General features: G+C 43.1%; 2 protein-coding genes across 2 annotated transcripts; one reads left to right on the forward strand and one right to left on the reverse strand.

Annotated features, from left to right (window-relative positions):
• Positions 1 to 3,981: 3,981 nt before the first annotated feature.
• Positions 3,982 to 7,444, reverse strand: LOC125544660 (uncharacterized). The gene is made up of 2 exons (XM_048708406.2): positions 7,150 to 7,444; positions 3,982 to 6,749 (listed from the first exon to the last, which is right to left on the reverse strand). Exons 1-2 carry the CDS (start codon positions 7,260 to 7,262, stop codon positions 4,151 to 4,153), a joined length of 2,712 nt encoding a protein of 903 aa, XP_048564363.2. The 5' UTR covers positions 7,263 to 7,444; the 3' UTR covers positions 3,982 to 4,150.
• A 145-nt stretch (positions 7,445 to 7,589) lies between these two features.
• On the forward strand, positions 7,590 to 12,691 carry ERA1 (Prenyltransferase family protein). The gene is made up of 14 exons (XM_048708413.2): positions 7,590 to 7,894; positions 8,256 to 8,342; positions 8,425 to 8,530; positions 8,996 to 9,031; positions 9,565 to 9,647; positions 9,727 to 9,780; positions 9,882 to 9,933; positions 9,999 to 10,063; positions 10,181 to 10,237; positions 10,340 to 10,412; positions 11,190 to 11,276; positions 11,356 to 11,497; positions 12,001 to 12,104; positions 12,264 to 12,691. The coding sequence occupies exons 1-14, from the start codon at positions 7,611 to 7,613 to the stop codon at positions 12,498 to 12,500; spliced, it is 1,467 nt and encodes a 488-aa protein (XP_048564370.1). The 5' UTR covers positions 7,590 to 7,610; the 3' UTR covers positions 12,501 to 12,691.
• The last annotated feature ends 436 nt before the right edge of the window (positions 12,692 to 13,127 follow it).

Consider the following 13,127-nt stretch of genomic DNA (forward strand, 5'->3'; position numbering starts at 1 on the left):
ATACCTACGTAGTTCAAGCGACATCAGGGTGGACCAGTGCTTGGTTGTTGTTCTTACTTAAACAAGCCTCCCACTTATGATTAACCCCCTCGCAAGTATCCGCAACTATGAAAGAAGAATTAAGATAAAATCTAACCATAGCATTAAACATGTGGATCCAAATTAGCCCCTTACGGAATAGTGCATAAACTATGGTTTAAGCTTCTGTCACTCTAGCAACCCATCATCTAATAACTATTCCACAATGCATTCCCTTAGGCCCAAAGATGGTGAAGTGTCATGTAGTCGATGTTCACATAATACCACTAAGGGAATCACAACATACACATCATCAAAATATCGAACGGATATCAAATTCACATGATTACTTGCAACATGACTTCTCCCTTGGCCTCAAGAACAAAGGCAACTACTCACAAATAATATTCATGCTCAAGATCAGAGGAGTAATACATATCATAATGGATCTGAACATATAATCTTCCACCAAATAAACCGGCTAGCATCAACTACTAGATGTAATCAACACTACTAGTCACCCACAGGTACCGGTATGAGGTTTTGATATAAAGATTGAACACAAAAGATGAACTTTGAGATGAGATGGTGTTGATGAAGATTGGCCTCTCAAAGATGAGAGGGTTGTTGGTGATGACGATGGCTTCGATTTCCCCCTCTCGGAGGGAAGTTCCCCTGGGGGAATCGCTCCGCCGGAGGGGAAAAGTGCTCCTGCCCAAAGTTCCGCCTTCAGACGGCGGCACTTCGTCCCGAAAGTCCTCTCCTTATTTTTTTCTAGGTCAAAAGACATTATGTACCAGAAGATGGGCATCAGATGTGGGCCAAGGAGCCCACTACCCACCAGGGCGCGCCTGGAGTGGGTGGCGCTCCCTGGTGCCTAGTGGGCACCTGGGTGGCCCCCTCTGGTAGTTCTTTTCTTCAGTATTTTTTATTTATTCCAAAATAATTCTCCATAAAATTTCAGCTCATTTGAGATGTGCAGAATAGGTATCTCTAACATAGCTTTTTCAGGTCCAGAATTCCAACTACCGGCATTCTTCCTGTTTGTGCAAACCTTGTATATTATGAGAGGAAAGACATTAGAATTACTCCACAAAGTGTTTAAAAGCATAAAAACACTATAAATAACAGTAGGAAAACATGATGCAAAATGGACGTATCACCTATCTATGTGTGAATTATTGAATTTTATTTTGGCATGTTGAATTCTCATTTATCTGTATCGTTGAATTGTCAAATTGATGATGAATTTATACTATATGATGGACATCCATGGATATGAGGGCTGGCATATGGGAGTATGGTTGTCCGGGAGGACAAATGAGAACCCGCCCGATGATATTCGCGGGCACGACAGCAGACGTATACGTGCATGGATTTGCTAACTCCGTTTGTAGATGCTCTAACTGTAGTAGGTGAGCCCTTGTTAGGCCCTGTTGGGGTCTCCTCGGGCTACTAAAAGTCCTGAAACCTACCTCTCAACTCTTGGATACATGTCCACAGAAAACAAAAATCAAGAAGCTAGTGTTTCACATTCTTCTCCGACTCTTGATTGAATCAGACCGGGTGACTAGAACGAAGCATTTTCCCTATTAGCTGGTGAACGATCACTAGGAGAGGATGGTATTTCAAATGATTCTCTTGGCTGCTTTAGTTCTGAGGGGATGGTGAAAGTGCTAGTTATCGACTAGAGGGGGGTGAATATGTGATTTTTATGAACGTCTTCAAAACACGGGGGCTTTGAAGACAAGCAGTAGAAATGAACCTATTGATATGCAGCGAAAGGTAGCCTACACTAGACAAGCCATAGTCAAGTAAGCAATGAAGTGAAAGCACGAAGACTATCAGTAGCTAGGTAGTATAGATCAGGATGGAAGATAGTATGAAGCCAAACAACAACAGTCTTTACACAATGAAGTCAATCAGATCATACAAGCAGGCAATGACTTCATGAAGACAAACTGTAAGTAAGAGAGGTAAAGGATAGAACCAGTTGCTTGGTGAGGACAGGGATTTGTTGGACCAGTTCCAGTTGATGTGACAACTGTACGCCTGGTTAGGGAGGCTGAGATTCAACTCAGAAGACCGCGTCTTCATCTTATTCTCCTTGAGCTAAGGACACACAGTCCTCACCCAATCACTCTGGTAAGTCTTCAAGGTAGACTTCCAAACCATCACAGACTTCGTTCACCGACGATCCACAATGACTCTTGGATGCTCATAACGCGACGCCTAATCGGCTGGAGGATTCATAGTCCTCAAGTGTAACAAGTCTTCAGATCACGCAGATAGAAAGACTTCAGTGATGCCTAACACTCTTTGGCTCTGGGTGTTTAGGGCTTTGTCCTCGCAAGGATTTCTCTCTCAAAGGCTTCGAAGGTGGGTTGCTCTCAAACGACAAAAGCCGTGCACTAACTCTGAGTAGACACCAATTTATGATGTAGGGGGTGGGCTATTTATAGCCAGGAGGCAACCCGACCTGATTTGTCCGAGATGACCCTGGGTCACTAAGGAACTGACACGTGTCCAACGGTCAGATTTTAAACACACGTGGCAGCTTGACTTGGGCTACAAGTAAAGCTGACTTATCCAGCTCTGGATAAGATTTGCTCTCATTGTCTTCGCTCGAAGACATAGGATTTGGTTGAGCATCAATTCAGTCACTCTGACTTTATTCACTTGGACCCCACTTAACAGTACGGTGGTTCCTATGACTCAACAAAGAAGAAAAGGGAACTACGAAACAACTATGTCTTCGCAATCTATAGTCTTCATGCGATGTCTTCTCATGTCATAATCTTCAATGTGAATCTCTTCACAGACCACCATTGTCTTTAATGTCTTCATACATTTTTAGGGGTCATCTCTGGTAGGTAAACCGAATCAATGAAGGATTACTACCTATATTATTTTGCAATTCTCATAAACACATTAGTCCCTCAACTAAGTTTGTCGTCAATACTCCAAAACCAACTAGGGATGGCACTAGATGCACTTACAGATGACAATTTCTTCAGAACAACATCGTAGGTTCTTTAGAAGAAAGGCATTTTTCCTTAAAAAAACTACCAAGAAAAATCGTTCGCTTGCCATTTCCTTCCAAGCTGAGGTTTGACAGATAACATTTCTGATTTAAAGTTCTACAAGCCCATAATCCGCTTGTGAAGTAAAAAAGAACTACTACTACATGGGTTGTGGCTCAACTCATATCCAAAACTAGATCATTTGAAAGATCATACAAGCCAACGAACCGTTTTCAGATCGTTTTAATTTTGGATTGGTGCGAACTAGCAATCCCCATTTTGTTATCGAAGGCATTTGCCCTATGATTTCTCCAACTCCGCACTTGGGAATGCGAGATCCTGTCTTTCCCCGCTCCAGAAAATTACACTAGCATAGCTTTATATCCCAAATTTTAGATCAGCAGAGCTCGGGCGCGCGCGGAATTCAAAGCCGGATGCTAACCATGCCACTTCGACCTTACTCGTACGATGCTCCAGTGGGCCACATGTAAATCGAATTTTGACGTAAGATTTTACAAGATATTGTATGCAACCTGGGTCAATGTTGTACAGTAGATTTTTTGAAAATTTGTATGACGTGTTGGACTTCCATTTCACCGCTTGGCACGATTCCAGCTACAGAAGTGCACCCAAGTCACTGCTTTTACCATCAAAGCTCCAAGTTGCAAACTTCTTCAGTGAGGCTCTTTCCTGATACACAGAATAACTAAAAATCCTCTTATTGGAACGCTAAAGCATATAAAGGCCACCAGTAAAGGAGTACAAAAGAAGGGGTAACCAGTAAGATTCGTACAAGTCCTCTAGCACAAAAAAGTTACCAACAAGTACGAACTACAGAATACCTGCAAACCAAGTGTATATCTTTAGTTTCCGATGCATAATGACTTGTGAGGGAGCATCATCAGATAAAGAATGCTTCAAGCTAATAAATTCCAGGGTATAGAACACTAATAGGATGTTACATAGAAGAGAGGATACACCGTGTCCCTGACATGAAACCTGTGGTTAAACCAAATGTTTCATAGGCAACATACCTTAAGGATTTACACAACTGATTTTGGATCTCTACCTATAAAATTTTATAACAGCGTAGACATGTCACATTCTGTTTACCAATAGTCTTTGCAAGAGCACACACCATTTTCAAAATGGTGGAACCTCTTTGCGTCCCTCGCAATGATCTGACGGCCAACAAGCTTAGAGATTATCTTAAGAGCGGTGTGGCAGTCTCCACAGGAGCGAAGGTTCTTTATAACCCGAATTGGCGAACGGACAGCACTGGTTATAAGACCGTAACTAACAGCTAGTCTCTCACTGTGAGCTAGCAAGGCATCCTCTTTAGTTTCTGGATCAACGTCATGAAGCACAAATCGAGTATCCGCAATATAGCCAGCCTCCTTCATATGAGCCGCCAAGTACCTCAGCTCTTCATAGATCTTAAGGGTTTCTGGATGGGATCGATCCCCTGCTCTGTATTCATGAACTTTGCTCCTAGCTTCAGCAGTATTAGCCTTTTTCCTTTCTTTCTCCTTTGCAAGGTCTGAAGCATTTACAGGGAAAAGACCCGTTTTAGACTGCTCATTCAGCCTAGAAGGATCCAGGCGTTCTATAATCTGAGCACAACGATCCCCAAGCTCTAAGTATCCATTAAGTCGGCACATATTCATCAAACTTTCCCAGATATCGACGCTCGGTTCCATAGGCATCCGTTCAACAAATTCACGAGCTTCATCAACATAGCCCGACTGGCCAAGCATATTAACAATGCTCGCATAATGATCCATGGAAGGAATTATACCAAAATCCTTCTGCATTGATTCAAAATGCAACATGCCCTCGTCAACCGATCCCAAAATTCCACAGGCCAAAAATACATGTGTGAACATGCCAGAATCTGGCTTATCTCCAGTCTGCTTAAAACGATCAAAAAAGTCAGTTGCTTCTTCACCAAGACCATTATGCACAAACCCTGAGATTATAGTGCTCCAAGATGTCAAATCATGCTGCGCCATAGTACTGAAAAGTTTCTTTGCATCTTCCATCGAGGCACATTTAGCATACATGTCCAAAATTTTGTTGTTAACATCTATGTCAACAGCTAGTTCTGATTGAGATATTTGATCATGTATTTGTCTTGCTTCTGCAAGAGCACATGCATCAGCGCATGCTTGCATCAGTTTAAAGTATTGAGGAGCATGCAGTACAATGCCTTTTCCTTGCAGCACCGGTAGAGCTTTCAAAGCTTCTTTTATGTTCCCATCTTCACATAACTTATCCAGTTCCTCAATAGTACCTTTGGATATGCCGCTGGCTTCATCAGATACTTCAGAAGGTGATCCATTATTTGGCAGGCTGCCAGGCAGTGAATGCTGGAAATACATGTTATCTTGATAGGGCTTACTGCTCAAGTTGTTCCCAGCTGACGTAATAGGTTGAATATCTGAATGAGATTCTGGATAAGTTCTGTTATGGCTGTGCTGTACATCTGTGTTTACATTCATGAAATGCTCTTGATGATTTCTCTGAGTGTCAATTTTGTTAGTGGTATAATGACTCTGATATGCTTGTGAAGCATTGTATCCAAAATCACCTCTGTGGCCTTGCTGGAATACTGGAAAATGCTCCTTATGGAAATGGCTAGTATTTGGATACTGTGAGGCAGAATTCACAGGCCTATTTGCATGATCATGACTTTGATAATCATTCTGCTGCTGAACGTTTCCAGTTAAGTTTTGATATGACTGTCCTGAAGGACCATATCCATTCTGCCTACCATTATAGTTCTGCTGGTTACTTTGGGTGTTGTAACCAAAGTTGTGTGTGGCATATCCAGTGCCATTGTGCTGCTGCTGAGTACTTGGTGGACCTCCATTAGAACTTGGGTGATTGTATGCACTACTTGCCTGATCAGGCTGCCTGGTATTGTATCCAAAATCACCATTGTGGCCTTGTTGAGGTCCTGCAACATGCTCCTTACGGGAACTGCTTGGAGTTGGATACTGTGACGCAGGATTGCCAGGCTTGTTGAAGTAATTACCATTAGATATTCGATCAACCTTCTGTTGATGAAAGACTTGCTGGTCACTTCCAGTTGGGCTTTGATGTGACTGTGCTGATGGGCCATATCCATACTGCCCACTAGTATAGCTCTCCTGGTTACTTCGGGAATTGTATCCAGAGCTGCAATCATATCCAGTAACGTCACGACCTCTTCGCACATTACCATCTGCAGAAAGGCCATTAATAGCAGGTATGACACTCTGCTGCTGATGAGCACTTGGTATATCGCCCTTGGGGTTTTGGTGGCCATATGCACTATTGCCCCCATACGATTGCCTGGCAGTATATCCAGGTGGCTCGTTATTCACTCTTGCACCGGTATATGGCTGGCGACTATCTGGTAAGCCATACGATCCACCGCTCTGGTAAGGTTGTTCAGAATTGCGTCCATAATGTGCATTGACACCGCCATCAGCATGCACACCTTTATTTCTATCAATGCCTTCTGAAGAATGAGCTGAAGGGGGATCCCTCTGCAAGGGGCGGCTGAAATGATCGGGTGAGTGTTTTGGGCGGGACTCTCCGTAGTTCCCTGCGTTTTGCACCCCCCAATCACGGTGATAGTCTCCATCAATTTGTTCGGATGCCACACTGCCAGCGCCTCGATGCGGAACCAAAGAACGCGGGCATCCTCTTTCAGCTGGAAGACTGAAACAGAATAGCAAATATGTCACGTTAATTTCCAGGCAAGAAATATGCGTCGAAGAAATCACAGTGGCCATTTGGGGACGTCAAAGCAATCTGTTTGGCTATGTGAACACTGAAATTATAGGGGATTGAGGTGGCCGGCTATTTTCAGCACACTGAAATTATAAGGTGCTATGAGTGGGCGTATGTGTTTACTATCTCTGCCATCTCAAGCTCCGGCCGAAATTGATTTCTACTACATATTTTTTGGAAAAAAAAACTTCTATGTTTAACTCATGTGGCTCTGTTTCTATCGCAAATGAGCACAAGTTCACAGAGAGGACTAAACCACTGGACGATGAAATCATGATTAGTAGGCAGGGGAAGACTGGTCCAAGGACTTGGCGCAGGCGTGCGGTACCTGTGAGGAGAACCGATTCGACGGGCGGGGGAGAGGAGCGCGGCCGCGAGCTCGCCGCGAGGGGAGTAGCGGGCGGCGAAGAGAGCCCTGCGCGCTCCAACCATGGCAGCCATCTCCCTCCACCTCTCAGCGCGGCGTGCTCCTGCTGTTCCGTGCGCCGCGGAAACCCTCCCGGAGACAAAGAGCCCCAGCCGCCAAGCGGAAAAAGAAAGAGGAGGCTGCCCTACGGTGGAGCGGCGGCGGCGGCGGCGCGGCCGTGCGTGCGCGGTGTGGTGGTGGGAATGATCCCCCCGCTCGAGCCGGACGGGTGGGTATAGCTAGCACACGGCCTCGCCCCGAAGCTGGGTCGGTCCACTGGGCCTCACTACCTACTGGGCTGGGCTTTTCACTTTCAGGCCTTCCTCCCTTTGCATCGAATTTCTAGTTTTCTACTACCCCAGTCCAAAGGACCAAGCTCGCACATGGTCCGCCTTTCCCTGAGATCCTCGCGGCCGCACGGAGACACAGCTCGCAGCCGCGGCGCACAGCGGAGCGGCGGTCCGCCTGCCTCCGCCGCGCCTATGGATTCGTCGTCGCAGCCGCAGCCACAGTCGCCTGCTGCCGGGGGCGACCCGTCGGAGGACGGCGCGGCCGCGGAGCTGCCCCGGCTCACCGTGACGCAGGTGGAGCAGATGAAGGTGGAGGCGCGGGTAGCCGACATCTACCGCGTCCTCTTCGACGCCGCGCCCAACGCCAAGTCCGTCATGTAAGGGACCCTCAAGCACGCTCCATATTAGTACTTCTCTTTAGCTACTAGCCTGCTGTTCGCGGTGTTTGGGAGTAGCGGGTTTGGGTGCGAGAGATGGGCTTCAGGGTGCGGAGATCAGATAGGTTTGCTTGGCTTCTGCTCGAAGTTGGAAGCTCACCGATAAGTTCACCTATGTGGCAGATGGGGGGAGGAATTGCTTGATTGTGGTACCAAAATGTTTGCTCATAGAAGCTTAGTGCTGTCAATTAGGTGTCGTATATAAGTGTGCCCTTTAATTTGGAACAACACTGACTTGAGACTATGATGTTCTCCACTTGCTTATACCGAACTTTGATCGTTATTTTTTTTTTGGCTGCAGGCTGGAGCTGTGGCGTGATCAACATGTCGAGTATTTGATGAAAGGGCTGAGGCATCTCGCACCTAGCTTCCATGTGCTCGATGCCAAGTAATGCTTCTCCAGTGTTAAATTAACTTAAGTGCCGTCCCTGATTTATACTTTGCTTACAATTTTCTTCTGGTTCTTCCAGTCGGCCTTGGTTATGCTATTGGATGGTTCATGGGCTTGCGTTGCTGGATGAAACGCTTGATGATGACCTCGAGAACGATATTGTGGACTTCTTGTCTCGATGCCAGGTTTGTTGATCTGTTACAATATAATTGTATGGATATCTTGCTGCAGTTTGCAGTTAAATTTTGATAACACTTATGCTTAAGGATATATATGCTGAAAACTTTACAAGCAGACTGTTTAAGGCTTTGTTTCAAACTTCTGCTCTTCTTTGCTGATATGAAAAACAAGATTGAATGGAACCGCTTTACCAAACTGCTTAAGGTGGTGGGGCTACATGAATAAACCTCTCAATCCACGTGTAGTTTTGCATATATACATACTATAGATTATAGAAACTGATAAAGTTGCTGAGACAATATGCTCTGGTTGCACGACACAGTAAATCTTATATGATTTTTTTATGGAAAAATGCAAGTAGTATTGGTCATACATAGTTAAAGCACTGGAGATACCCATTTGCAGATACAGTAATTTCTGAATATTACCATTTTCTTTCTCTTATGGTGGCTTAATTATAATTGTTTCAGGACAAACATGGTGGATATGGTGGTGGACCTGGGCAGGTTTGCTCTAACCTCAAACTCTTTTTAATTCCCCACATTTAGGTTGGTCAATCTTTTGCATTAGTTCTTGAAATGCAATTTTAGGCAACCATGGAATTTGGAACAGGCCATGTGAATGCTGGGCTGTAGAGATACTGGATCTGACATTACTTTCAAATGTTTGCTTCAAAATGAGTGCTTAGACCGTCCTAGGCTACTTGGCATGCTCACATGAATATACAAAATAACTTTGACAAATCATTTTAGGGTTATAAGAACTTCGGAGATATGTTTTATATGAAATATGTATCTGTGTGTTTGGTATTTGTCTATTTGATGATCTAATGTGTTCATATAACTCAAGAAGCCTGCTGTAGTTGGCAAAGCTAGCTTTTGTAGTGGTATTGTTTCTCCATCTTTTGGAAGTTCAGAGATAGCATGAATCTTTTTTTTTGTTAATTGATCTGCCGTTTCATGTTTATCTACTCATTCAAGATGATAATTTCCACTGACCAGTTTTAAATTTCATCCTTTTGTTCACCTTTCTTTGGTAGTTACCTCATCTCGCTACATCGTACGCTGCTGTAAATACACTTGTAACCATAGGGAGTGAAAGAGCACTATCATCAATAAAAAGGTAACTCTATGTCCGCTCTTGGAGAAAGATGTTATTTATATCTGTGTCGTTTTCTTAACCGTTCTAAGTTGTCAATCAGGGACAATCTGTACAAGTTTATGCTTCTAATGAAGGACAAATCAGGTGCTTTCAGGTGTGTTTTCTCGATAGTGCATAGGGCAAGGAAAAATACTATTTCCATACCAAGTTCCATCTGACTAATGTCTGTTACTCCATTGAAAATCCTTCAACCAGAATGCATGATGGTGGTGAAATTGATGTCCGCGCTTGCTATACTGCAATATCGGTGAGTTTCTTGTAGTTCTTAGTGTTTCTGTTGCCATTCTCTAATATTACGCTTGTTGAGATTAGGTTGCCAGCCTCGTGAACATTCTTGATGATGAGCTGGCAAAAGGTGTTGGAAACTACATAGCAAGGTTTGCTTTGGTTAATGTGTTTTTTCAATTTTGCAATTTTAAAATATGTGGTTGATTTGTTCAGATAACCTTTTTCTATAGAATGATTGGTTAATTCATACACTATATGCCCCCCAGTTGTCAAACTTATGAAGGTGGGATTGCGGGAGAACCTTCTGCTGAAGCTCATGGTGGGTACGTTTCTAAGGATGTTCTCTGATGATTTTTTTTTGCGGGGGATCTCTGATGATTTTTATGTATCTGTTAAAAAGTTTAAATAAAAATTGCTTTGATAAGGTACACTTTTTGTGGGCTGGCTGCAATGGTCCTGCTTAATGAAGTGGAGAAACTCGATTTGCCTAGCTTGATTGTAAGACGACCCCTCCTACTACTTTATTCAGTTTTCCTTCTATTACAGTATGTATGTGTGTGTGCTAATTTTGGTTGCAATTAGTTGAACTTGGCCCTTTGGTTTTCAATTATGTAAAGGAGAAATGTATCGGATATTATTTAAAAATCTATTGCTTTATGTTTAGGAAATAGAAAAAGGTAACTTGTCAACTCTCAATTGACTAAAAGATTGTCCGAGTTGCAACCTGTAACAACTGAAACTGTGCGCTTCACAACCTCGGGTAGTTTTGCGAGTATTTTTGACTGGCATGGATGCCATGTGTTCACCATGTTACTACCATGTCATCAGACAAATCTAACAACCGAAACATATGTCCAAGTTGCAACCTCTAACGACCGGAGCTGTATACTTTACAATCTTGGGTGTTTTGCAAATATCAAAAATCTCTTAATTTCTGTGAAACTGTAAAGAGAGAAGAAAGAGAAAAAGATCTGGCACGGGACTGTTTTGTTTGATGATATGTCAGTGGCATGATATCCATGTCAGCCGAAGCCAGTTGTGAAACTAACTAAGGTTGTAAAGCGGACGGTTTTGTTATTTCATGGTTGCAACTTAGACGATTTTAGAGTCCAAATTTGGAAGTTGACTTTTGCAATAGTTCAGAGTTGGAAGTGGACTCTTGCGGAAGTTCCAGGTTGAAAAGTGAACCTTTTCCAGGAAATATATGAGGCCATATATGTAATGTGTTGTCACATCATTGTTTGTTGCAACACTAACTAGGGCCTCATCATTTAGGGCTGGGTGGCATTTCGTCAAGGAGTGGAATGCGGATTCCAAGGACGGACAAATAAATTGGTTGATGGTTGCTACTCCTTTTGGCAGGTAAAATACCGCTATGTATTTGAACTTCTTAAGCCACATGTTCTGCTCCATATATGACAGATGTCTTGTGTATGTCCAGGGAGCTGCTATTGCTTTAGCTCAAAAGCTAATGGCAGGGTCTGATGAACAATCTAAACAATCACAGCCCAGCAAATTATCTTCGGTAGATGATTCTTGTGGGACCAGCTCATCTGGATTGGCTTCAGAAAAATCTTCTGTTGGTAAGTATTTTGTGCTCAATACTTTCTTATGGAAAATTATCTTGTGGTACCAGTGTGCTTTTCTTCATTAAAAACATATTTCTGCTTCAAATATCTGGTGAAATAAATAATTAACTGAGATTCCCTGTTATACTTACATTAAATATCATGCTTATATATCTTCTTTGCTGAGTTTATAAACTGTAACACATTGAAGAAATATAAACTCTCTTTTGGAATTGTGATGAGTTGGGGTTTGGCAATTCAATATGGTGTGATTATTGGTGTTTTCAAGTTTTTGTTAGTTCATCAGGAGTATATTCGTAAGTAACGTGCATTACTGCACTAGTGTCATTTGGTCACCTTGTTGCCTTGGTACCTTCGACACATATTTGTAACTTGAATACAAATTTCTAATGCTTCATAACCTGCGTTACATACTAGTGTCTAGTGCTTTGATTTACAAGGTGTTGGGTCTGATCTTGATTTATGTCACCGTTTCGTGTGTTTTTGTTCTCTGATAGTGGATTATGCGAAGATTGGATTTGATTTTATGAAGCAGAGCAACCAAATAGGTCCGCTGTTCCACAACATTGCTCTGCAACAATATATCCTGCTTTGTGCACAGGTAAAAAAAGAACATCTTACTTCTTGCATAGATAGATATCTAGAGTTTCTATTTTCGGAACTTCAAATTTTCGAGCGTGCATTTCGTGATGGGATATAATTCTTCAGCTTTGAAAGTTCATGTTGTAATTGAAACTATGTCTACTGCTGAAACACACAGGTGCCGGAGGGGGGATTGAGGGATAAACCTGGAAAGAACAGAGACCACTATCACTCATGCTACTGCCTGAGTGGCCTCTCAGTTAGCCAGTACAGCGCAATGACAGGTTCCGTTTCATGCCCCTTGCCGCAGCACATGCTTGGCCCATACTCGAACTTGCTAGAGCAAATTCATCCGCTCTACAACGTTGTGCTAGAGAAATACGAGGAGGCCTACGAGTTCTTTTCGAGCGAGTGATCAAATGTACACCTTTACAGTCTCAGATAGCTAGGACGATCTGTGATGTGGCTTCAAGTACTGGGGATATTTCTGCAACGTGTCCGTTTGTTGTATACTAGCAGTCATTTGAATAATTGGATTATGCTCCTTGCACCGTGTATGACTGATTCACTATGAGTGCATGGTGAGAGGCTGAGCTCTTTTGGTTACATGTCTCGGGGATGTTATTGATAGCATTGCTGACTGATGCCAAGACATTCTCTTCCTAACTCGTGCTCGGCATCTTAACCTTCAGGGCCTGTTCGGATGACAGGAAAAATACACCCTCTACAAGTCAAAACCTCCTCCAATCCATCCCAATCCCCCTGTGAGAAGGTGTAACCGAACAAAGCCTCAAATGGAACGTTGGATAGGAAAGCTATGTGCCATATGCCTCGTGCGACTGGATATACTCACAAAGTGGCAATGCAAATATATGTTTCGTGGCCTGTTCCGTACAATGTTAAATTCTAAGGCTTGTGGATCTGTTTAGTTTATGTGTCATATTTTTTTTAGATGTTTTGTGCCATATCTCAAAAGAGAGAAGTCCATATTTCAACTCTGAATAGTCAAGAATCAACCCACCGTCCAAGGTGTAGGCGGGCG

This window comes from Triticum urartu, chromosome 3A, assembly GCF_056163025.1.
Source record: "Triticum urartu cultivar PI428250 chromosome 3A, HENAU_Tu73, whole genome shotgun sequence".
Classification (NCBI taxonomy): Eukaryota; Viridiplantae; Streptophyta; class Magnoliopsida; order Poales; family Poaceae; genus Triticum; species Triticum urartu.